The 24,947-nt window shown below is 49.4% G+C and overlaps 1 protein-coding gene across 2 annotated transcripts; it reads right to left on the bottom strand.

The window, feature by feature from the left end:
- Window positions 1–1,832: 1,832 nt before the first annotated feature.
- ADIG (adipogenin) lies at window positions 1,833–24,654 on the bottom strand. Of its 2 annotated transcripts, none has more exons than XM_067708120.1 (3): window positions 22,400–24,654; window positions 18,553–18,682; window positions 1,833–2,032 (listed from the first exon to the last, which is right to left on the bottom strand). In XM_067708120.1, exons 1-2 carry the CDS (start codon window positions 22,524–22,526, stop codon window positions 18,570–18,572), a joined length of 240 nt encoding a protein of 79 aa, XP_067564221.1. In that variant the 5' UTR covers window positions 22,527–24,654; the 3' UTR covers window positions 1,833–2,032; window positions 18,553–18,569. The 2 variants fall into 2 exon arrangements, with proteins under 2 accessions (XP_067564221.1, XP_067564220.1); XM_067708119.1 differs by lacking the exon at window positions 1,833–2,032 and adding an exon at window positions 16,664–16,798.
- Between the last annotated feature and the right edge of the window lie 293 nt (window positions 24,655–24,947).

The raw sequence follows: 24,947 nt of genomic DNA, 5'->3' as shown, positions 1-24,947 counted from the left end.
TCATCTTGTTGCTCGGCTCCCGGGCCACTGGGAAGAATTCCAGCAGTGCCTGGAGGCGGACACAGAACCTCCCTCAAATCTCAACACATCCCTGGTGCTCCCTACCTTTTCCAGAACGTCATGCTGCACAACCTGGGGACTGGAAAGAGCCAGGGACTGGAATAGGGGTTTTGATTTCAGCTTTGCCATCAGCCCATCCCACAACCCGTGTCTCAGTTTCCTGCTCCTCAAAAAGTGGCCCAAACCTTCCCACTTCCCTGCTCCCCCAGATGTTACTGAGACATCTGGCTCAGACCACAGCTCCCAGGCAGGAAAGGACCACAACTCCAGGAAGTGGGTCTTTTCCCGGAGAGCCTCACGTCAGCTCCTTCTTCTGAAGTCTGGATCTGCCCAGGATGCAAAGGAAAGAATAGGGAAGCAGAGACAATGGGAAGAAAGGGGGAAGATGAAAACAGCTACAATGTATTAAGTATTCTTTGCACTCATGGCCCCTTTGTTAGCACCTTACATACTTTTATCTTCTCACTTAATCCTCACAACTCTATAAAGTGGGTTCTATTATTGTACCCATTTTGCAGAGAAGGAAACTGTGGTTTGGAGAATGTGTCCAAGGCCACATAGCCAGTAAGGCTGAAGGGAAGGAGGAAGGAATGGAAAGATAGAAAGATGGATGGATGGATGGATGATGGAAAGCAGAAAGGATGGAAAGAAGGAAGGGAAAATACTGAAAAGTATTACATCTTCTACTCTATGATTCCTCATGTGTTAGCTCTTGTAATTCCCCAATCTCTCAAGATGCTATTATTATCCTCAGTTTACTGAAAAAGGAACAGAAATTCTAAGAGCCTGTCTCTGTAACCAAAGCTAAGGCATAAGGAGAGGGGGTCCCCTGAGCCCAGCACTACCTGGTTACAGAGACCTCTCGGGGGCTCCTATGTTTACTCCAGACAAGGATTCCAGTAGACCTGGTGTTTCCTCACAGCCTCACCCTAGAAGTGCATCTTGAGTTCGACCCAAGGATAGCCAGGAGGGTGCTGGGAGCTAAGTGAAGCCTACATCCAGCCCCACCCCCAGTGCTGAGCACCCACTCTCATAACACACAATGGGAACTCCCTAAGAGTGTTTCCCAAATGGGTGCCCCAGAGAATACCAGTGCCATGCAATGTCTTCCACAGCAAAAGAGGTCCGTGAACAACTGAGTTTGGAAAATGCTATATTCTCTAGTCCCACTTGGAGACTCAGGAAGCCTTAGCATATCAAAGGCTCTGAGAAGTCTTGTAGGGAAGAATGATCCTTAACTTTGTTTCATTAACTCAATGTTGACCCATCTTATTTGGATACAGAGCCCCTTTTCCCAGTGACACCTGTTAACACCACATAACGCTAATGTTCGCAGTGCCCACTCCGGGAAGCACCATTTCCTTCCAGGACCCATCTGCTTTCTTTAGGGAAAAAGTCTCAGGAAAGACTTGGCGGGGCTTCCCTGGTGGCGCAGTGGTTAAGAATCTGCCTGCCAGTGCAGGGGACACAGGTACGAGCCCTGCTCTGGGAAGATCCCACATGCCCCGGAGCAACTAATCCCATGTGCCACCACTACTGAGCCTGCGCTCTAGAGCCCACGAGCCACAACTACTGAAGCCTGCGCACCTAGAGCCTGTGCTCCGCAACAAGAGAAGCCACCGCAATGAGAAGCCCACGTACCGCAACGAAGAGTAGCCCCCACTCGCCGCAACTAGAGAAAGCCCGCGCACAGCAACGAAGACCCAACACAGCCAAAAATAAATTCATTAAATAAATTTATTTTTTAAAAAAGTCTTGGCCATCATGGTTGGTGACCATTGCACCCCAGCACCTGGCATAGTTGTGGAATGAATGAAGGAGCACATTTGGAGGCGTTATTTTGGGTGTAGGCCGAGGTGATAGAGTGAAGGCAGCTCGTGGTAACTTTTCCTTCGGGATGTTCCTGCTGGGTTCTGGGAGGATCTGGATGAACAGTGAAGGGCCTGCAGGCACTGCGTCAGGCCCGGGATGTCTGCGGGAAGAGGGAGGGCTTGGTCTCCCGTCCCCATGGGAGGTTCAGGAACCATCCCTCCCTGGGGTTGGAGTCCCCTTCTCGAGGAGGGGAGATTCTAGAACTGGAAAGAACAGGAACGGCCAGGAAACCTTTCCTCCTAAGGCCCGGAACTGTTTCCCGGGCTAGTGTAGCTCAGATAGAGGCCCAGCCAGTGCTGGTCTCGAGGTTCACTCTCTGCACTGTATGAATAAAAAGTAACACACATGTGTGCATGCACACACACATTCACATGCACTCACAGACATGTGCACACACACACACACATGCCCAGATGTGCAGCCTCAGACCTATGGCCCAGGGTCAGAAAGGCAAGGAACCAGCCATCACCTCTAGGAAGCGAATAGCTCCTGGAGACAAGGTTTAATGAAAAGCTTCGTGTTTTGAGGGCTGGAAAGGAAAACCTGTCCCACGCCTGAGGTCAGGATCTCTGGAGTTGTAGAATTCAGAGGAACAGTTCACCAGAGCCAGACCACACCCATCAGCAGTGAGCCAGCCGGAGCCCGGGGAACAGCTGTGCGGGGGACACAGAGGCTGAGTGCCTAGGGTTTCGTCCCTCAGATCCTGGGTGGCCTTCATTCATTCATTCACTCACTCAGCAAATATCTTTAAGCATCTTTTAGGTGCCAGGCTCCAGTCCGAGGACCCAGGACATTGTGGTGAAGGAAACAAAGAGGCAGGTTTGTGGAGTGTATGTTTCGGGGGGAGAAGACAGACAATATCAAGCAAAGAAATAACTAAGTAGCTTCAAACACTGATTTGTACTAAGAACATAAGCAGAGTATTATAACAAGTGGTGCCTGGGTGGGCAGGTTGCCAGGACAGGAGGGTCTCTTTCCAGCCCTGACATTGAGCTGACATGTGAATGCCAAGAGGCAGTCAGCCTAATAAAGGGGTGAATTTCCAGGCAGAAAGAGCAGCAAGTGCAGGCACTCAGAAGAAGGAAAGAAACAGGCACATCGAAGCAGGGGAGCCTGGCCAGGTGGTGGCAACAGAGAGGGGCATGAGATGGGTACGGGGTCAGAGTTTATTCCCAGTGGGTTTCAGAGGGTTTGATGCTGTCGGTGATCGGCTCTGATTCCATCTATATGAGAAGCAAATATGGGACAGGATTTCTCAGGGTCCCTGCCCTCTGCTTGGGAGTGGAGATCAGACTGCCTGAGCTCTGAAGCTTTTTGGAGAATCACAGAGAGAGAGAAAGAGAGCGTATCCTTGGGTTCCCCTCAAGGTCGAAAGCTTTATTCTTCTGCGAAAACCAGAAGTGACTGTGTTTACTCTCTATGGATTGGGAGGAAGTCCAGGCAGCAACTTATACATGTGGGATATAAACAGAGAGAGATCCACGTGATTCATGCCGGTCTGCAGAGGGGCACACAGACGGACGGATGTGCACACATGTGCCCACAGATACACAACTAGACAAACCCAATAGGCCCGACCCCATGGATATCGTGAAGGGAAGAAAACCGGTCCAGTGGGGGACTGATAGGGACTGTGGTGGGCAAACCCTTACCCTCCTCTCCTCCCCTGTCACACTACACACACACACACACACACACACACACGTGCATACACACAGCACATGCATGGACACACATGTACACCATACACATGCACACACGTGCGTGCACGCACACACATAGTCAGATGTGCACGCACTCACAGCTCGAGGTCACAGGGACAGTCCTGTCTTCCCACCACTTCCCCTCTCCAGCCAAGGCCAGTGCCATCAGACACTCTTCCCCCCAAACACAAAGGGCTGGGCATGCTCGCTGGGCAGCACAGGGAAGGCCTGGAGGTACTCCGCGGTGAGCAGAGGCGCCGGCAGTGCCTGGAGGGGCATTTGGAGCAAATCAGATGCGTCGTTGTGATTCAGCTTGTGTTCCAGCCCCTGAAGGAAGGAGGGGCGCTGATGAGAAGTGGGCTCAAGGCTCCAGTGAAAGTCACTCTGCCGCTCCTCTGGGCCTCAGTTTCCTCATCCGCAAAGTGGTGATAAGATGTGTGTAAGTCTAATGGCCTACTGTGTGTAAGTCACTCAGCACAGGGTTTAGCTCAATAAATGTGAGTGGTCTGACTCCAGGGCCCGCACTCTCAACCCCTCTGCTGTACTGTGCCAACTTCACCCTTCCAAACCCTCCTGGGATTCCATGACCCAAACAGATACCAAAGACAGAACACTGATAAACCATGAAACGGATTCTCTCCTGGCTTAACGCACGGAAGAGGGTGCTGGGAGACGCAGCCTCAACGAAGTGGGGAAGCCAAACCATAACTTTGACCCTGGCACCCTGAGAATGCCCGATGTGTCCAGCCCTCTCTCTTCCAAACAGGACAGCAGCTATGAGAGAAAGAAACCAATGTTTAAACCAGCAACCATTGGAAACCGGGATTCAAACATGTGTGTTTGTCTCCCATGAAAACCAGAAAGAAGAGAGAGTTTGGAGGAGATTTCCCTCAAAATGAGAAGAACAGCTTTCTTGGCCGCTGCCATGAGCCAGGGATTGTTCTGAGAGCTTTCCGTGCATTTATCTCATTTCATCCGTAATAAAAGGAGCATGCTGTTATTCTAAACTTCCTCTGCAGATACTGAAAGAAAGGCTCATAGAGGTTTAAAAATTCACCCCAAGGATGCGTATAAGTTACACGTGGACTAACCTCCGTGCTGTTCAAGGGTCAACCGTAAAAATTTGACTCTCTTCCAATTGAATGTTAAATTCTGTTATTTGATTGTGCAAAATTTTTTAAAGTTTAAGACATTATTAAAGACTCCTTTGTTAAAAATTCAAAAAAAATTCATCCCAAGTTTCTCAGCTACCAAATGTCAGAGACCGAATTTGAACCCAAGTCTCCTGATTCCATAGTCCACACTCCTATCTCCCAGGCTAGACATCTCCCAATAATGGCTCCAGAGCCAGCCTCTCATGGGCTAAATGAGCCCAATCTGGGGATAACTTCCGGCTTGAAGGACCAGCAGGACCTGGGTGCTGGGGAGGGATCTACGGTCGGCTTCTAGCAAGGTGTCGAGGGACACGCTGAAAAGGCAAGTTTCTGCGGAAGTCAAAGAGCAGAAGGGGCATTTCACTTCCTGGAATGACAGCTGGGCTCCAACCTGCGAGATCTCGTGGGTAACTAGAATCAGACGCTTTTCCCTGCGTGAGGACTGAGCTCTCTGGAGGATGGTCGAGCTAAAAATTCTCCACATCTCTCCAACAGAACCTTTGGCCTCAGTGATCATGAAAACATTAGGTGCACCACAGAGCAGAAAATCTCAGCTGGATAAAGAGATGTTCAAAGGAAAACGTGCTGCAGCCCCAGGGAGTGCTGGGTATGACATGTGACAATGGCCTGAGGTAGAGGGTCTAGGTCTGCAAGGACAGGCTGAGTTCTGAAGAAATGTATTTCCCATCCTGCCTTGCAGTCTTCTTGGGCAAATTCCTCCTTCCCAATCTTCTCTAATTTCCTTCCTTCTCCCTTCAACCACCTACATGTTTCTCTGCGAAACCCCTACCCCTGGTCTTTCTTATCCCCCATCCTCTTGTCTTTGAAGAAGCAAACAAAAAAAATCACAGTGTGTGATGTTGGCAGTGATGCAGTGAGATGAACACTCTCATACACTATTGAAGGCTAATATATACCAAGAACTGAATAAGTATATTCTAAAATAATCTAAGATGCATTCAAAGTTGTGTGTGCAGCCATAGTGATTGTGTTTTATAATAGAAAATCATGAAATAATAAATGTCCACTAATAAGAAATGGTTAAATAAATCACATCCACAAGGAGGGAAATAGTGCCCTGATTAAAAATAATGTTTTCAAAGAATGTTTAATAGTTGTGGTAAATGATAATACTGTTCCAAGTTCATTAGCCCTCCTTGTATCCATATCCTTGGCCATGTGAATTTGCAATCCTTCCCATGAAAGAAGCAGAAATTACTTTCCCACTCCTTGCTGGTCATTCAGGTGACAGCTTTGGCCAGTGGAACAGTAGATTCTGTGATGCACACAGAGGTTTAAAATGCATGGTGTGATAGGGTTTGCCCTCTCGTGCCCTCTTGCCATAAGGACGGGCTCCAGATAGCCTTCTAGTCCCAGGAGAATGAGAGAAATATGAAGCAGACCCAGACCCTGCCAACAGCCTAGATCAGCCAACTGACCCCCAGTTCACCCCCAAACAGAGTAAATAATTGTTTTAAGTCATGAGTTTTGGGGTTCTTATCATGTAGCATTACTGTGACAATAGCTGAATGATACAGTGACTGGGAAGTGCCCATAATTCTAGAATATTTAGTGAAAAAAGGCTATACACACACATGAAAAACCAAAAGGAAGATGATACCCTGAAAGTTAATAGAGCTTATATCTGAATTGCATTTTTGTATTTTTGCTCTATTTCCCAAATGTCCTACAACGAGCAGGAATTGTTTTCACATGCAAAATTTTATATATATATATATATATATGAAATATCACAGCTAAGCATGTTTTGGTGGAACATTCCCCAGGCAGCTCCCTCGATGAGAAAGCTGGGACTTTAGCCTCAGGGTTTTTGATGCGCTGGGACCGCTGACCTGTCGCCTTCCGTTTGCCGGCCTTGCTCTTTTTCGGGTCCAAGCCCAGGACGTCACAGAGCGTGGTCAGCTCGATAAGGGCTAAGGCAGGGACCTTCTGATATCCTGTAAGGACAAGTCTCCTACCCTAGTCAGGCCAAGTCTGCCCTTGGGGATCCTAAATTTCTAGGGAGAAAAGGAAAAACAATCGTTCAAGCCATGCACCAGTATGTGCGTTGAGGCTCCCCCATCCGCCCAGGCAACCAGGAAGAGGAAGCGCAGAGTGAAGAAGAGCAGGGGCTCAGGACGCCATCCCAGGTTCAAGTTCAAGCTCTACCGCTGACTGATGGGGTCACATTCTGAGCCTCTAATTCCCCGTTTGTCATCATAAAATTGTGCCTACCTTGTGAGGTTTTTCCGATGGTAAAGTGGGCTAAGGGGTGTAAAGTGCTTCGGGTGCCAGAGGCCCCAGTGAGTGGAAGATGCTTTTACTACCTGCATCCCAACAGGAAGGGCGGGAGAAAAGTGGTCACCCCACAGTGACCCCTCTTCTCATTGTGTCTATTCAGGTCCTTTGTTGCTCTCTCTCACCCAATCTGTCCCTACGCTTGGCCGTGTCACCCACAGCTCCAATGTTCCTCTTCCTCACTCTGCGTAAAGACAGAATATTAATTGAAAAAATAAATGATGTTAGACTGCGCCATCTAGAGGCAATAGTGGGGATCTGCAGGCATTCCTGCTATGGGAGGTGAAAATTGCTGAGAGAGGGGGGGACAGATTTCTTCAGTATTACCAGAAGACTTAACCAGAATATTCCGCAGTGCCCCATTAGAGTGCTCTAAGAATGGAAAGGAATCATGCTGTGGTTGTCGGTAATAATGTTGTGGCTATAATACAGCCTAGTGCTCGTTGTATGGGCTATGGAGTCACACTTTCTGGGCCCGGATTCTGACTTTACCTGTGAGTTTGGGTAATTTTACCCTTTTGTGTGTCAAGTTTCTCATCTGTAAAATGGGGCTAATATTAGCATCTACTTCACAAGGTTGTTGGGGATGTTAAATTAGATAAAGTGTATAAAACACAGTGTCTGAGGGAATTCCCTTGCGGTCCAGTGGTTGGGATTCTACGCTTTCGCTGCTGAGAGCCGGGGTTCAATCCCTGGTCGAGGAACTAAGATCCCAAAAGCCACGTGGCCAAAAAACCACATCACCTGACATATACTGAGCACTCAGTCATTAGAACTGTTACTATTTTTTAGTTTATTTATAGATAATTACTGTCAACATAACAGAATGAAATTCAATCATGTATACAAAGTACTTGGTCTAATAACTGATCCACGGTAAAAGGTCAGCAATATGTGGTACCCTTTAGCATTAATTATTATCATCATTCATAGCTGAGTGGGGAAAATCAAATTACCAAGATGAGAAGATAAGATAATGTTGAACATTAATTATCTCCGATGATTCAGGAATAGAAAGTCATTATCTAACAATTTTATTTGATGAACTATGGTTACATAAGATATTAACACTGGGAGAAAGTAGGTGAAGAATACATGGGAACTCTGTACTGTTTTTGCAACTTCTTGTGAGTCTAAGATTATTTCAAAACAAAAGGTTTAAAAGAAGATTCCATTCGAGGGAAAGACAGTGCTTTCACATTGGAGTGGGGTTCTTGCGGGGGTGGAGGACAAATTTCCTAAGCAAGAGGAGTAATGGTCAATCTGGAAGGCTGTGGGTCAGGCTGCTGGGGGCTCAGTTAGCTCCATCACTTCCCTCTGAGCTTCACTTCTCTTTTTTCTATCTATAAAGTGGGAGTACAGTGACAGCACCCATCTCGTAGGGTGAGGTAAGGAAACAAGCCAGTGCATGTGAACGATGCCTCTGGAACAACTCCTGGGGCAGGGAAGCCCTCAGTAAAATGTTACCTAGGATTACCCAGCCACATCAAAATATGATCAATGAAGAACCTCTTCTTCCTTCAGCAGCACAAGGACATGGGAAAGACTCTTCCTGATGAGAGATCAGAAGCCTGGTTACCCTGGGGGGAGGGGGGATTAACTGGGAAAGGACATGCGGGAGACTTGGGGTGATGGGAGTGTTCTCTATCTTGATCTGGTGGTAGTTGCATAGGTACACACATCAAGATGTACAAGGTAGATATTTGTGCACTTTACTGGGAGTCCGGGACTGTACTGGGACAATTGAACATTTGGAAAAGAAAAAAACTAAGAAGGTGGGTCTCTCACACCAGACACCAAAATTAATTTAAAAAACACAACTAGAAAAACACATGTAGGTGGATAGTTAGTTTGCTGGATGAGGGAGGACTTTCAATGCATAAAAGCAAAGAAGTAAAGGATAAATGAAAATAAAGAAGAGCATAAACGACTGTAGTTCCCTGCTCCCCAGTCCCTGCCATTTGTGACAACATGGATGGACCTTGAGGGTATTATGCTAAGTGAAATAATTCAGACAGAGACAAATACGGTATGATGGAATCTAAAACAGCTCACAGAAACAGAACTCATAGAAACAGAGAGTGGAACGGTGGTTGCTAGGGGTTGGTGGGGGCAATGGGGAGATGCTGGTCAAAGGGCAACTCCTAGTTGTACAACGTGTAAGTTCTGGGGATCTAATGATTAGCATGGCGACTACAGTTAAAATACTTGTACATTGCTAAGAGAGTAGATCTTAAATGTTCTCACCACACACAAATGCTAATTCTGTGAGGTGATAAAGATCTTAATAACCTTTTTGTGGTAATCACAAAATATATGTGTATCAAATCATCACATTGAATACCTTAAACTTACACAATGTTATATGTCAATTATATCTCAATAAAGCTGGGGAAAACACACGTAATGTAAAAGAACAAAAGTTAAAAGTAAAAAAGGTGGGCCAAATATTGGGTAAATGTTAACACAATGGCTGAATATCGATAGCACTTGCAGATTGAGAAGCATTCCAAGGAGGGAAAAAGAGTAAATCCACAAAGAACCTATGACCGTGAGGAACCTTTATGCGCTTCATAGCACAGCAAGAAAAATAAAAAGAACGGCTAGAAATGTGACATTGACAGAAACACGTGGGCCTCATCATATGCCATTTCCCCACGTGAACACTGCTTTCCAGTTATGAGTTGGCAAGTTCTCCAGTATCTCTTAGACCTCCGTGTCTTTGCATAATTTGTCCCCCCGGCCAGGGCTGGGGTTTCCCCAATCCTGGCCACCGTATCCCTTTTACATGAGATCTGGCTCACTCTTACTGCACTAAAGGCAGTCTTACAATAAGAGCTTGGCGAGGTAAGGAAGGCGTATTGCAGGAGGCCATCAGCATCTCGGGGCCAGACGAGGACAAAGGGACATCACAACGTCACGAGTGAGCGGAGCACAGATGCGGTGGGCCTTGTGGCTGCCTCCCCAGCAACCTTTCCACGCATCCCCCATTATAGCAGCTGTGACCACCCCCCACACACACAGCCTAGTCACAGACGCAGGTCCAGGTAAGCTTGAATTAAGAACTGTTGTGTGAGTGCCTGCCGATGAGTACAGCGTTTTTTTAAGGGGATGAAAATGTTCTAAGATCGATTGTGATGAGGGTTACACAACTCCAGGAATAGACTGAAGACGGCTGGACTGTGTACTTTATAATGGGTGAATTATATGATATGTGAATTATAGTTCAATAAAGCTATTGTTTTAAAAAAAAAAAAAACGAAAAGAGAAGAACCATTGCTTGCATTCCTCCAGCCACAGGAATTGTTTCAAGAAGATACAGCTCAGGACTTTCGTTGGGAATTCTGAGATGTAGACAACTTGCTGAAGACATGTGCAAAAAATAAGTAGCCCCCAGGTGTTGGCAGTCACCCAGTGGGGATCCGGGCTTAGAACAAAGTGGATACCATGCACAGCAATAAAAAGAAATTTTAAAAGCGGGGCCTTAGATAATATCTTGAGCAGTCGAATCATAAGAAGTTCACCCACAGAGTGCATTTTATTTGAAATATCCTTACCTGGGGAGGTAGCTTGGTTTTTTAACCTATGCTCTTTTGACAGATGCTTGGATTGCCTCCATCGGGTCCAGATCATGAGTAAAAAGCATCCTCGTATTTATGACCTTGTACCTTTGCGCAGAGGTAGCAGTGGAAGAGAGTCGAAAGTGGAATTGCTGAATCAAAGGGTTTGCATAAAATTTTGACACTTCCTGCCAAATTGCCTCCCCCGCAGAATTGTTCTATTGGATTTTTCTCTGTTGTTGTCGTAGTTGCTATAGCCTGGATCAGGGGGCCAATTTTGCTCCTGCTGTCTACCTGGCTTCTGCCTTGTGGGGTCCTGTGCCCTAGAGTCTCTGAGGCTGTATTTTGCCCTCAGCCTGACACCCCACCCATGGATGTCCCCCCAACTTCTGGAGGTGTGATCCAGTACCTAGGACCAGCAGCACAGGTGTCTGACCTGGGTAATCCCACAGGATCCCAGGCTTAGGAGGAGCCCATGCTGGGTTTAGTGCTCTGCTATCACCATCTTGAAATTCTTAATAATTTTTGAACAGGGGCCCCCATGCTCATTTTGCACGTGGCCTGTCCCGCCAGCACCTTACCCACAGGCCCTGGCTTGTGCCTTTCCCCCAAGTGTCCTGCCCACACGCTGAGCTCCACCCTCCCATCCTGAAACATCCTTGAAGGTGGTAAAGCAAAGCAATCTCAGGTCTGCCAGTGCCCGAAGGAAGAGGCAGGGCACCAGTTCTCCCTGGGCAACCTCTTGGCCAATTTTACCGAGCAGAAGCTTAACTGGAGACTGATTCCCAGTTAATTATAAAATTGGCCGTTTAGCTTGATTTATGCTTTTCGAGAAAACTGCCTGTCCAGGAAGCTCCTGTGTCGGTTTGGAAACCCCTGCTGGTGCACAGCATGATTTCTTCAGTTGCTTTGTGATTTGCTTGGAAATTACCAGCCTCTGGGTGTTTTCGTGACAATCTGAAAACTGCGGTGACTTAACCAAAACAAAAGTCATTACCTTTGCCCCCGTTTTGACAGCTAAGCAGGGAGAGGGGAGTGATCATTTCTTTGGGTGAACTTTTTGAGGTCAGATGGGACGCAGGAAGGAACAGAAATGAAATAAAAGCCTAACAGTTCCAATGGCGTCACTGTCCAAGGTCACATGACGCAGTGCTGCAGTGAGTCCCCCACTTCACCAGAGAACAAGGGCACTCAGCACATCCACAATATTTGTTCTGAGCATCACTAACAGCTGATTTTTTGCTTGTTCTGTTTTCAGTGTTTTACTGATGCACAGTATATGCAGAAAAGTGCACAGATCCTCCGTGCTCAGCATGAATAACTGTTTCCTGTTGTCATTTTGTTTCCAGTGTTTCCTGAGCACTTACTACATGCCCATCACCAGACACGCGCAGGCATCAGTTTAATATTCACAGGTGGGTACTATTGTCCCCAGTTTACAGATAAGGAAACAGACCCAGGAGTAGATGACCCACCCATACATACCCAGCTGGCAAGCAGCAGAGCCAGGATTCGAACCCACGTTGCAAGCCCCAGCTCTAGTGCTCTCAACTGGTATGCGCTGTGGTTTCAGGAGGCCCTTAGGTATGAAGGAAGTGATCTGAATCCATTCTTTCCCCACCATAAACACTAGCCTGTCCCTGCCTGAGTCACTTAATCAGGCTCTTTTCTATGCTGTGTTGGCCAGTGCAGTAGCCACTAGCCACGTGTGGCTACTGAGCTCTTGAAATGTGGTTGGTATGACTGAGAAAATGAATTTTTATTTAACTAATTTAAATTTAAAACTGGATGCTTGAAAACTTGGATAGGCGAATCTACTCTGCCAATTCTCAGTCTTTGCCGGAGAATTATTGAATTAGAAACTCTGGTCGGGGGCAGCAATCCGGTCCTCAGGTGGAAATGAGGAGAGCAACGGGGCTCCCTTGCTGCAGGCGTGTTCTAAGCTACAGCATTTTTTGGAGGACAATTGGGCAGGAACTATCAAGACTCTAACTGTTCCTTTAAAACCTACAATTACCCTTCTAGGAATGAGTTTTACCCACACAAATCCCCAAAGATGTCCGTTACAGTATTGCTTAGAATGGTTAAAAATTGGAGCCAATCTATATGTCTAAATTAGCCAGGAACTAATTAACGAAAGGATACCCATAAAACTGGATTCTGGGAGACCATTAAAATGAATAAGTTAGATCGTTATGTTACTGATATGTAAAGATGTCCATAACATTAATTAAGGGTTGAAAGGAAGCTTAAAGGCACAACCACTACCATGGTTGTATTTGCGTAGAACTATATAGGTACAGCTTTATATATGTCACAACATTCTCCCAAGGTATATGTCCAAACCTTAACAGTAGTAGGTTCTGGGAAATAGGCACATATACTTCTGTACTGTTTGAATTTCTGTCAGAATCACATTGTTTGTAATATGCTGTAATCACAGTCGAGGAGAAATGACGTTTTAAAAATTCTGATCTGGGCAATTCCCTAGTGGTCCAGTGGTTAGGACTCCATGCTTCCATGCCGAGGGTCCAGGTTCAATCGCTGCTTGGGGAACTAAGATTCCACAAGCCGCACAGCACAGCCAAAAATAATAATAAAAATAAAAATTTTAGGGCTTCCCTGGTGGCGCAGTGGTTAAGAATCCGCCTGCCAATGCAGGGGACATGGGTTCGAGCCCTGGTTCAGGAAGATCCCACATGCCGTGGAGCAGCTAAGCCCGTGCACCATGACTAGTGAGCCTGCGCTCTAGAGCCCACGGGTCACAACTACTGAGCCTGCGAGCCACAACTACTGAAGCCCTCGCGCCTAGAGCCCGTGCTCCGCAACAAGAGAAGCCACCGCAATCAGAAGCCCGCACACTGCAACGAAGGGTAGCCCCTGCTCACCACAGCTAGAGAAAGCCTGCACGCGGCAACAAAGACCCAACGGCGCCAAAAAAATAAATCAATAAAATAAATTTAAAGACATTGTTTTAATAAATAAAAATTCTGGTTTTGCTGTGAGAGGCACACTGAGCAGGGGGAAGGGGGTGACAGTTCTCAGTCGAGATGACCACACTAACCCAGCTGAGACTCCACAGTTTGGGGTCCTGAATCCTGAGCCCCAAAGAAGCTCTGGAGTCCCTAATACTCTCTTCATCCAGAGGAAGGGGAAACAGCACATATTGGGGGTTACTCACATCTCAAAGTATCCAAAAGTCAGTGACCCAGGGTAGTGTGTGGCCCAGGAAAGGCCTGGGTTTGGGGTCTCATGGACCAAGGTTTGAAACCCACTCCAGGGACTTCCCTGGTGGTCCAGTGGTTAAGACACCATGCTTCCATTGCAGGGGGCATGGATTCAACATGCAGTCAAAAAAAAAAGAAACCCACTCCACCCCTTGGCGGTAACCTTGGGCCATTTACTTGACCTCCCAGAGCGTCTGTTTCCTCATCTGTAGGATGAGAGAGGAATTCTTGCTTCACAAGTGTGTGGGGAGGATGAAGTGAGATGATGCACGCCCCCAGCACATATGGGTACTCAACTTGGTCCCCTCGGCCCTCGGGCTTGGCCCTGAGACACCAGTGGCCCAAACCTTCCCTCTCCTCTCCTGGGATTCCTGTACCTGCAGCCCAGGTCTGCCCAGTACCAGGCACAGCGCCCCAGCCGCCTGGCGATGAGGACCCGTGGGATCTGGGGACACGGTGAAGCCAGGGCCACCAGGGCCATCTGGGGAGCAGGGAGAAGGACACACACACACACACACACACCCCTCCTGCCTTACCAGACAAAATGCCAGAAAGGGGGCCTCAATCCATTCCCTCAGAGGCTGGGGGTCTCAGCCTCCCACCCAAGCAGGGAGGGCATCTTTCCACAGACAACCCGTACACACACAGCCAACAACCCTCCAGAGCTGCTAGCCTTCCAGGGGCCCCAGGGAGATGTCTGGCCCGCCTTCTACTGCAGGCGCCGCTCCGGGAGCACGGCCGGACGTTCTTCCTGCAGAGCCAGGCTGCGGCCACCCTCCCTCAAGGCCTGAGCTCGTCCCAGGAGGCTCCTCTGGCTCCTCCAGAATGGCTGGGGGCGGGTGGTGGACGATCGGGGGGGGGGGGCTTGGTGGCTTTTCTGGGTCAGCAGGAAGCTGAACGATGCCCCAGCAGCCCCCTACAGACAGCAAAGGGGCAGTGGCACTAAACGGTACATTGCACGGAGCAGGGCAGTTGGAGAAAATGTCAGACAAAGCCAGCCGGGGGGAGCTTCAGCCAAAGGGGAGCTTTTTGTTATTAAAAGCGTTTATTCGATGCCAGGAAAGCCCCCAGAAAGCACAGCACTGACAGAAGCTCGTGACAAAGCGTGTGGGGAGAAAGGGGTGTGTGTGTGTGTGTGTGTGCGTGAGAGAGACACACACACACACACACACATACACACAGACAGAGAGAGACACACAGAGACAGAGAGAGAGAGAGAGAAAGATGGGGGTGGTGGGGAGAGACATGCTCCGATTTGTGTTTTGGTTGGATTGCTCTAATAGGGCAGAAAAAAGCAGAGCCAGAGAGAACAAAGTCCAGGAGACTAGCTAATAATTCAGGCGCTAATAATTCAGACTCATTCTCTTGCCTTTGTTTAGAAGTCTTACGGTGGCTGGTGGGATGTGGGGTGAGAGAGAAAGAGGGGACACAAAGATGACATCCAGGTGATCCCTGAGAGGGCCTGTCCCCTTCTCCAGCCCATCAACCCTGCTGCTTGCCTGTAGCCAGCAGGGGTACAGGGACAGGGGGTTTCTTGAAAGGTCAGAACATTGTGTCTCCTCCATATTCTCCTCCAACACCCCAACCTGGAGAAGAACTGGCACAGTGGAACAGGGACCAGGCACTAGAGTCAGGGTCCAGGTTCAAATCCCAACCCTACCCGTGTGACTCTGAGCAAGTTGCTTGACCACTCTGAGCCTCAGTTTCCCCATCTGTAAACCAGGAATAACCAAAGACCCTACCTCACAGAATGCTTGTGAGCATTAAAAACCATCATGTGGGACTTCCCTGGTGGTGCATTGGTTAAGAATCCGCCTGCGAATGCAGGGGACATGGGTTTGAGCCCTGGTCCGGGAAGAGCCCACATGCTGCGGAGCAACCAAGCCCGTGAGCCACAACTACTGAGCCTGCGCTCTAGAGCCCACGAGCCACAACTAATGAACCCATGTGCCACAACTACTGAAGCCTGCGTGCCTAGAGCCCGTGTTCCACAACAAGAGAAGCCACCGCAATGAGAAGCCTGTGCACCGCAACGAGGTGTAGCCCACGCTCGCCGCAACTAGAGAAAGCCCGTGTGGAGCAATGAAGACCCAACGCGGCAAAAAAAAAAAAAGAAAAAACAATCATGTGTATAAAAAATGCATCGTGAAGCACCTAGCACACAGTAAGCACCCACTAAAGGTGAGCTCTTCCTATTGTAACTAGGCAAATGGTAGATAATGTACATAGTTATAAAATTAATATTTGTTATTAAAATCAACCTGAAGACTAATCAAGGAGTGAGTTTGAGGGAATTCCCTGGTGGTCCAGCGGTTAGGACTCGGCACTTTCACTGCCGGGGACCCGGGGTTCAATCCCTGGTCAGGGAACTAAGATCCTGCAAGTTACGTGGCGCAGCCAAAAAAAAAAAAAAAAAAAAGGATGAGTGATTTTTGAGCTTGATTTCACATACAGTGAGTTTGAAATTAGAGAACAGAAGTTCAGAGCAAGATCCCCAGCTCTTTGAACAGGTGGGAAAGAGATTCCCAAAGGTCAGGATGGCTCAAGGTGGTACCAGGGCTGGGCCCGGGCTGCACAGCTTGTCAAGTGAGTGGACTTGGTCAGGCCCAGCAGCTTTCTCAGGGGCCTGCCCTCACGGGCCTCTGAGTTCAGTCGGCAGCTTCTCCCCAAGGGCCAGCTTATACTGTCTTCACAGGCTCAGGCTCCTCCCTGGGGGGACTGGGAGGTGGTCTGTAACGGAGAAGAGCCGGGTCTCTGGAGGCGTTCGTGTGTCCATCAGTGGAGGAGACGAGTCGGGGGTCCCTGGGGAGCACCTCACTCGCCAAAGTCCTCTCCCCTCCCCGGCAAGTCTCCCATCCACCTAGGTCGCTGCTGCAGCCCCGCTGACTGGGAAAACCAGGCTGGGAAGCAGTGGAACATTGGATCTAGGGTGACAATGAGATGAAAGAGTAAGAGGGAGACAGAACCACGATGGGGCAGGAAGGGCTCTATATCAGAGTCCGAATATCTCCTTTTCTTACCCCATTAATTGTACACAAACAGTACGGGCTATGTGATTTGTGGGGCCCATTAAAAAAATGAACATTGTGGGTCCCCTTGTTCAAAAACTAAGAATTTCAAGGGAATTCCCTTGTGGTTCAGTGGTTAGGACTCTGGGCTTTCACTGCCGAGGGCCAGGGTTTGATCCCTGGTCGTGGAACTAAGATCCCACAAGCCACGTGGCACAGCCAAAAAAAAAAAAAATTAAGAATTTCAAGACAGTGACAGCAGAACATTAAACAAAGCATGAGGCTCTTCTGAACATGTGACCTTGTGGAACCGCACAGGTGACAACCTGTGAACCTGGCCCTGAGCACAAAACTCTGAGTGCATGTCCAGGTGTGTGTTTTTTCTGGGGAAAGGGCCCTCAACTTCCTTTTTCAACTGTCAAGGTCATGACCTGACAAGGTCAGTGTGACTGAGGTTAAGTGAGGGTCCCTGCTTCTCACCACCACCTCCTTTCTCCACTCGGACAGGCAGGGGCTCCAAGAGTGAGACATACGGACAGACCTTGGGGTAGGGCAGGCCATGGTGGCCCTGGGGACAGAGAGAAGTGGATGCATGAGAGATGGCATTTAGGACTTGCTGATGGACTGGACGTGGGTGGGAGGAAAAGAAAGGCATGACGGATGACTCCCAGGCTCGCGGCTCAAGCAACTAGACCAACCAACGGCAGTGCTGTTCATGGAGATGCGGACCAGCTGGCAGAAGATCGGGTGCGGTGTTTTGCTTTGTTGGGTAGCAAAGGGAATTAAGAATCCCATTCTAGCCATGAAAAGGCATGGAGGGGACAGATAATAGAGCTCAGAAGGGAGATTAGAGTGAGATACATTTGGAGTCACTGGCATAGAAATGGCATTTAACCCCACTGGGATGGATGAGGTGTCCTCGCTGTTCAGTGAGGGTAGAGCTCTGATACTTGGGCACATTATTTAACTGCACTGACACTCTGAATTCCCATCTGTAAAATGAAGATAAAAATAATATCTTCTTCCTAGGACTTCCGTAAACGAGCTTGTGAATGTTTAGCACGGGCTCTGGTACCTATTAAACACTCAATGAATATCAGCCATTATTATTAGTTACTATTGTTATCACGTCTTTCTCCTTCCTTTTACAAATATCTATATGGCGCCTCCATCGTGTGTCAGGCATTGCTGTGCATGTTTTGGAGACATCAATTATCGAGCACGTCATGGGTAGTAAGTGCTATGGCAAAAAAAAACAGAGCAGAGCCAGAGTGGGGAAAAGATTACAGTATTAAGGAGGGTGGTTGTCACTGAAAAAGTGACATTTGAGCAGCACCCTTCGAGGTGAGGTATGTGTGGGGAGAAGGGTTCCAGGCAGAGGGAACAGCCAGTGCAAAGACCCTAAGGAGGGTGATCGGAGGTGAGGTCACAGAGATAATGGGTAGGGGGGGCCTTTGTAAAGAAACTCTTCACGGCAGAGGTGACTGGTCCTCTAACGTGGCAAGAACAGGTCTCCCACACAATAAGGCAGAAGGTTCTCTGACATGGCAGAGACAGCAAGATTTCCAACATGGTAGAGGGAGCAGAGCTCCAACATGGCAGCCGCCCTAGGCTTTGGGCAGGCCCTGAGGCTCCTGTTTCCAGTCCCCCACCTCTTAGAGGGGCCTCACCTGGCAGAATAGCCTCACTAGCAGGGCCTCTCCTCCTCTTGGCTATGCAACGTCTTCTGGCAAAACTTGGCGGGGACTTTGCTCCAGGGCTCCCAATCAAAGCAAACATCTGAGTCATTTTCCTCTGAATCTGTGGAGGGACAAGACAAGGCCTCTTCAGTGGTCACATCCTAGCTCCTATTTTCGATGCTAAAGGAGCCCCCTGCAGGGCCCAGGCATCCCCTGCAGCCTTATCTGAGGCCAGGGGGCCAAGGCAGAAGCATGGCAGATGAGACAGCCCCAAGACCTCAGGAAGACTTTAGGGCCTTGAAGGGTGAGCTGGGACCAAGAAAGAAGGTTGGCCCATGACACACCCATCTTCTAGAAGAGGAAGGACCCTAGGGGTGAGCAAATGACCTACTGTATTGAGCATGGTCCAGGAGGGGTCACCGAGGAGACACAAGCCCACCCACCCACCTGTCCATCCATCCATCCACCAGTTCATTCATTAACAAATGTCTGAGTATATGTGTCCAATGGTTTCCCTTACAGCACTGTTTTATGGTGAAACACACACACGCGCACACACACACTAAAATACCCTGGAAACCATGTGTGTGTCCATCATGAGAGGTCTGGGTGATGAAGTGTGGCACACTCACGTGTGGCATGTCATGAGGCTTGCAAAACACCCGCATTAGATCTGTATCTTGTAACTTGCTGGATGTCTATGGTATATTACAAGAAAGTTGCAGAGAAGTATACGGTAGAATCCCTTTTTTAAAAAAAAGAACGCCCCCTTCACCCACCAAAGCCCCTCACCAGGGATCAAACCCAGGCCCCGGCAGTGAAAGCACCGAATCCTAACCACTAGACCACCAGGAAACCCCCTCGGCCTTTTCTTGGTCTGAAATCTGAGGGGCTGTCTTCAACCTCCTCTACTTCTCTGTAACCAGTGAAACAACTTGAGTATACTCAGAAAAACAATAATCTCCCCCTTCTCCCTCTTTTCTTACCTTGCCTTCCCGAGATATGCCATGTTAGCAAGCTCAGGTACCCATCTAATAACACGTGTAGGTTTTCCTGCCGCTGGGAGGTGGCAGCGCTGGACGCAAAAGCAGGTCCCGGCTCCACAGTCCCATGCAGTTCCATGGGGGCCCTTGTCCAAAGGCAGGGAATTCGGAGGCTTCATCCTCCCTTCCTATGTCAGGCTGGGGATCAGCACTGCCCTCCCTGGCCAGCGTCTCCAGGGCTCAGCTGCCAACCATCTTTTCTTGCCTCTGTACCCATCTCACCAGGCAGCTCCCCACTCCCCCCAACTTGCTCCAGCCTCCACTTGGAAAAGCGCATTGGCATCCTCACGCCCTCGTGGGCCACGTGGCACCTGCTGCTCAACCTTCTCCCTTCTGGGCTCTGAAACCGCCCTGCTGAGCCAGGCCAGGTGGGGATGGGGAGGGAGGAATCAGAGCTCCTCTTGACGGCTGTTCATACTGGATTCCAGGCCAGACTGATTCCAATCCAGAGATCCATGGCAGAAGACAAAACCCCAGGCCAGGGTGTCCCAAGCCCCAGCCCCACAATCCCTGGCAGGTCCAGACCCTGGGTTTGAGCCAATTCTCAGCACAAAGAACACAGTAATACTGAGATTCCCAAGAAGACGGGGACCCTGAGGAAGGGCTGCTTGCCTCACTTTAAGGACAGTTTCTCTTCAATGCAAAAATCAACAAAAGGACCTGTTTCAAACTGCCGTGTGAGATGTCGGTGGGTAAACAGCCTCTCAGGAGAAAGTCTGAGAGCGGGGTCAGACAGGGCAGGTTGTGGATGGCTTAGAGATGGGCCTCCAAGGAGAATGAATTGCTGGAGGAGGTTAGTGCCTTGGACCTCAGGGAAGGTGTCCCACCTTCCGGAAAACCCATCCAAAGCTACGCCTACACTTCCTCCTACCTTGACAAAACCGACACTGCCTGGATTATTTCTCAGCTTCCAAACACCTGCTATGTGCAATGTGTGTACAGGTACCCGGCCCCTGACATGCATCTCTCCACAGCCCCAAAGGGTAGGGACCGTTATTATCTCCATTTTGTAGGTGAGAAAACTGGGGCTCAGAGAGGATTCGCCCCAAGTCCCACAGTTGGTAGGTGTCAGAGCCCAGGTGAGACACTGGACAGTCGGCACTCTTAAGGGTGTGGCCTTGGACAGGTAACTTCTCTCCAAACCTCAGTTTCCTCACTTGTATGATAAGGATTATTTCACAGGGTTAGTCTGAGGATTAAATGAAATAAGGTACACCAGGTGTTTAGCACAGGCCTAGCACAGTGTTCAAAAAAGCTATTGTTATGAACGATTAAGGGGCAAAGCTGAAACCCGGGCCCACATCCCCTAGACTCTGGAGAAACGGGATTTTATAGCCACTGCAGGCAAGGGCTCTGCCTTCTACCCAACACTGGCCCTCAGGGAGGGCTGCCGTCCATCCTGGTAAACAAACATTTTCTGGAAGCTCTCGCCAGGAACTCGTAACAATTGCACAATTGCCGGCCCCTACATGTGAGATTATGGGGCAAGATGGGGGTGAACTGCTCAGCTTGTCTGAGCACCATCTGAGCAGAGCTGGCAGCACACTCAGTGCCCTCCCTGCGCAGGTGGTCAAAGGTCATGGGGCTGCTGAGCGGGAGGTGGGAGGTCAAGCAGTCCCCAGGAAGAGGCCCCTAGGTGATGGGAGTGCCGGGGGAGACGGGACACCTGAGGAGCAGAGTGTCATTCCTGCCACGTGGCCAGGCTGTCCCCCGTCCCCACCGGCCCACCGCTCCCAGCCTCCCTCAGGCCTGCTTCGCCCTGCCTCCCACTCCTCTGGGTGGCATGCTGAGTTCAGGACAGGTGTCGGTCAGCTTCTGTGATCCTGTGTCCCACAGAAACCCAGATCCTCCCTGATGTGCGGTCTGGGCAGGAAACTGTGTGAGTGGTCTCTGGGCACCTGCTAAATGCTGAAGGCTGCTGTACCCATCAAGCTGGTTGCTGACTGCAAAAGCACAGGGCTGAGGGCCGAGAGGGGCTGAAAGCCAGCCCACGCTCTGCTCACCAAGCCTTGTGCCCTGGCTGCATTCACAGGAAGGGACGTCTTTTACTAATTCATCTGCCCAGAGGGGCCACCTCTTTCTGATTTGTACCAAAGACCTTATGTGCTAGCTGTGGCCCTGAAGGGACACCTTTTTGTATGTGTATTTATTTATTGATTATAAAGATTCAATTCCTTCTAAATTAATGATTGGTCACAAAAACAGAAAGCATTTACTGCCATGCTGAAACATACATTTTACATTTGACACCATATTTCACACAAAAATTATAGTTCCACTATTCTGTATATATACAGAGAGAGTTTACATACACATTTTGATAATAATAGCTTCTATTACTGGTGGTACATGACTACTGCTTCTTCAGAAATAATATGAATTTTGTATACACGATAACCAATTCCAAGTACATTTCTGCTCCAAGTTTATTTTACCACAAATATATTTATATTATAGCGCAAAAGTAATAAACCGTTTTATCTTCTATCTAGAATATCTTAACTAAATTCGCAGTCACATTCACAATACTTTCATATGTACCAAAGACCTTATATGCTAGCAGTGGCCCCTGAAGGGCCAGATGTGCACACACACACATTGTTTTCCAAACTCAGGATTCACTCTGGGACTCCAGGTTAAGAAACGCTAAACTACCAAGTCCATGCTTTCCCGGAGCCAGCAGGAAACCCCTCTGCCTGAAGGACGCCCCTCTCTCGGCAGTTGTTTGGGGACTCCCAGCATATCCCACGCCCTGCCCAGCCTCCAGGATTAGGGCCCGGGCCTGGGCAGCTCACCTTGGCTGAGTAAGAAGTATAGCCAGACGATCAGCAAGAACAACAGCAATGCCACGGGCAGACAGAGCCAGAACACCAGGAAAGAAAACGTCAGCTCGTTCACCAGCGGCACCAGAGGGTACTTCATGGTGCGTGTGTGGCTAGGCCAGGCTGGCCTGGGCTGGGCCGGCAGGGCTGCCCTGGGGATCTGGCGGGCCGGGCCACACTCCGCTCTCAGCCCAACTGTGACTGAACGGGTGACGTAATAAGGAAACCACAAGGTCCTTCAGGCAGCTGAAGAGAGAGCTGTTTTGGACGAGTGGGAAGAAACTGGGGACAGTGGGACAGTTTGACTGAGAACAAAAGCTCAGGCTTCCTGGCCTGGGTTTGAATCCTTGTAAGATGCTGTGGGTTCACGTGACACCTCCCCGACCCTCCTGTAGAATAGAAATAATCCTTACCTCGCCAAGCTGCTAAAAGTTAGTAAAGTGGATACAAATTGCCCCCGGGTGGGTGTTCATATATCTGAGGTCACATATTCCTTCTGGAGCCAGCAAGGCCCTCAGTAAATGACTGTTATTTAATCTGGAAGCTTCTGCATCTCTCCTTATTAGGGTTTTCAGTGAAGAGCTTCTAAGACTTGAACCTTGTTCCTTTATCTCCCAAATGGGCAAGACACCCCCAAATGCTGAGCTTCTCTCTCCCCCTCGCCTCTGTCATTCTTTCATTATGGAGTAGTCAGTAAATCTCCGCGTCAGGTCCCACGACAGGAAGAAGGCGCTGGATCTCCCAGGGCCTGACAGCCCCTAAGCTGGAGAGAGACTCTGGCCAGGCTGGGAGCCTGGTGGGTGCAGGAAGTCCACACGAAGAGCAGCTGCTGCTTATGGAGGGGAAGAAGGCGGAAGCGTGGTATTCTCCAACTGGCCCACCTGCCTCAGCCACTGCCAGCAGAGGGGCGGAGGGGGCTGGACGGTACTTATGAGACATGCCGATTGGCGTGCTCACCCTGCTCTGCTGAGTCAGAACCTCCAGGGGGTGAGGCTCGGACGCCACACGTCAATGGGCAACCAGTCTGAGGCCGACTTGATTTTCAGACCACGGCATCTCATGGAGCACAGGTTGGAAAGTCAGGCAGACCCAGTTCCAGGCTGGGGGAGCCGCTGTAGGAAGTGGGTGGTAGACCTAGGGGAGACATGGAGTGGAAGGACCCCCTTAGAGGAAGACACTGGCCCAGGGAGAAGAGTAAGAGGGGTCCAGCCACAGTAAAAATGGGGGCGGGGACAGCTGGGGTTTGGAGGGCCAGTGTGTTTAAAGGGAGTCTTAGCCCAGCTGTGGAATGACCCAAGTCCCCAGCAGAGGAGGGTCAGGGCAGATGGTATTAGAATGTGCACCCATGAAACACGGTAGCCTGGCAAGCTGTGCCACTCAGGGCCCGGGGGCCAAGACCAAGAGCTGGGCGGTCTGGGTTGGGGTGATTTCTTGGCACTGTTTTTTGTTTGTTCGTTTTTGGCTGTGCCGGTCGTAACTGTGGCACGCAGGATCTTTAGTTGCAGCATGCGAACTCTTCGTTGTGGCACGCAGGATCCAGTTCCCTGACCAGGGATCGAACCCGAGCCTCATGCATTGGGAGCACGGAGTCTTAGCCACTGGACCACCAGGGAGGTCCCTTGGCACTGCGTTCTGAAGGGGCTGGGGTCAGAAAGAGCTGAGCAGCACAGCTGAGAAAGGCTCGAACACAGACCCCAAAACAGGGCCACCGTGCAGTCAGCCCAGGGCTAAGCTCCCCCGGCCACCAGAACCCAGCAGCAGGTCCTGTGGTGAGGAGGCAAGCAGGTGTGGACACACACCTGAGGGGAGGCAACTCGCAGCCCGGGCTTCCAGTTGCACTTTGGGGGGCCACGCATTGTCACGTGGAGTCAGTGCCAGGCTGGAGGGGTGGCTCTTGGCAGAGTCATGCACCACAGCTGTTTGCTCAAGTGGTACCACCCGCCCCCCCCGCCACGTGTGACCTAGGCATTAGGTGTTAATCTGGCCCCATGGAACCTTCTGCAGCCAAGACCCTACAGTGGGCAGCGGGAGGACCTCCCCCTGCATCTCTGCTTTCCTGACTGGCCAGCCCTGGCAGAGCTCAGATCTTCTGCAGGCAGGGAGCTCAGCTGGCATTTCTGTGTTCCCAGGACACAGAGAGCCAGCCAGCCGCTCAGCAACTGCTAGCCTCTGTAAGGTGGGCCTCTGTTGGCAGTGCTTTAGTTATACAAGCTCCTTCCAGCATAGAAGGCCAAATAATTTTCTTTTTAAATTTATCAAATTTTGAGTATTTCATGATACTCTACAAAACCAGGGTGAAAACCTACTGATCTAAATTATGAAGAACACCCATGCCAGAATCAAACCAAAAGCACACATGACATTTTTAGATAAGAATCTCCTTAAAATTTAATTGACTAAATGTATTACATTCAATATTCCATGGGTTTCTTCTGGACAAAGGGGCTGCATAAATACAAACAAGCCTCTGGGCCTTCTTCCCTAACTGACGAAGAGGAAACACAGGAGGCGAGGGTACACA

The sequence above is a fragment of the Pseudorca crassidens genome, chromosome 15 (genome assembly GCF_039906515.1).
Source record: "Pseudorca crassidens isolate mPseCra1 chromosome 15, mPseCra1.hap1, whole genome shotgun sequence".
Classification (NCBI taxonomy): domain Eukaryota; kingdom Metazoa; phylum Chordata; class Mammalia; order Artiodactyla; family Delphinidae; genus Pseudorca; species Pseudorca crassidens.
The sequence above is the reverse complement of the archived record's forward strand: the minus strand, read 5'-3'. Positions and strand labels throughout refer to the sequence as shown.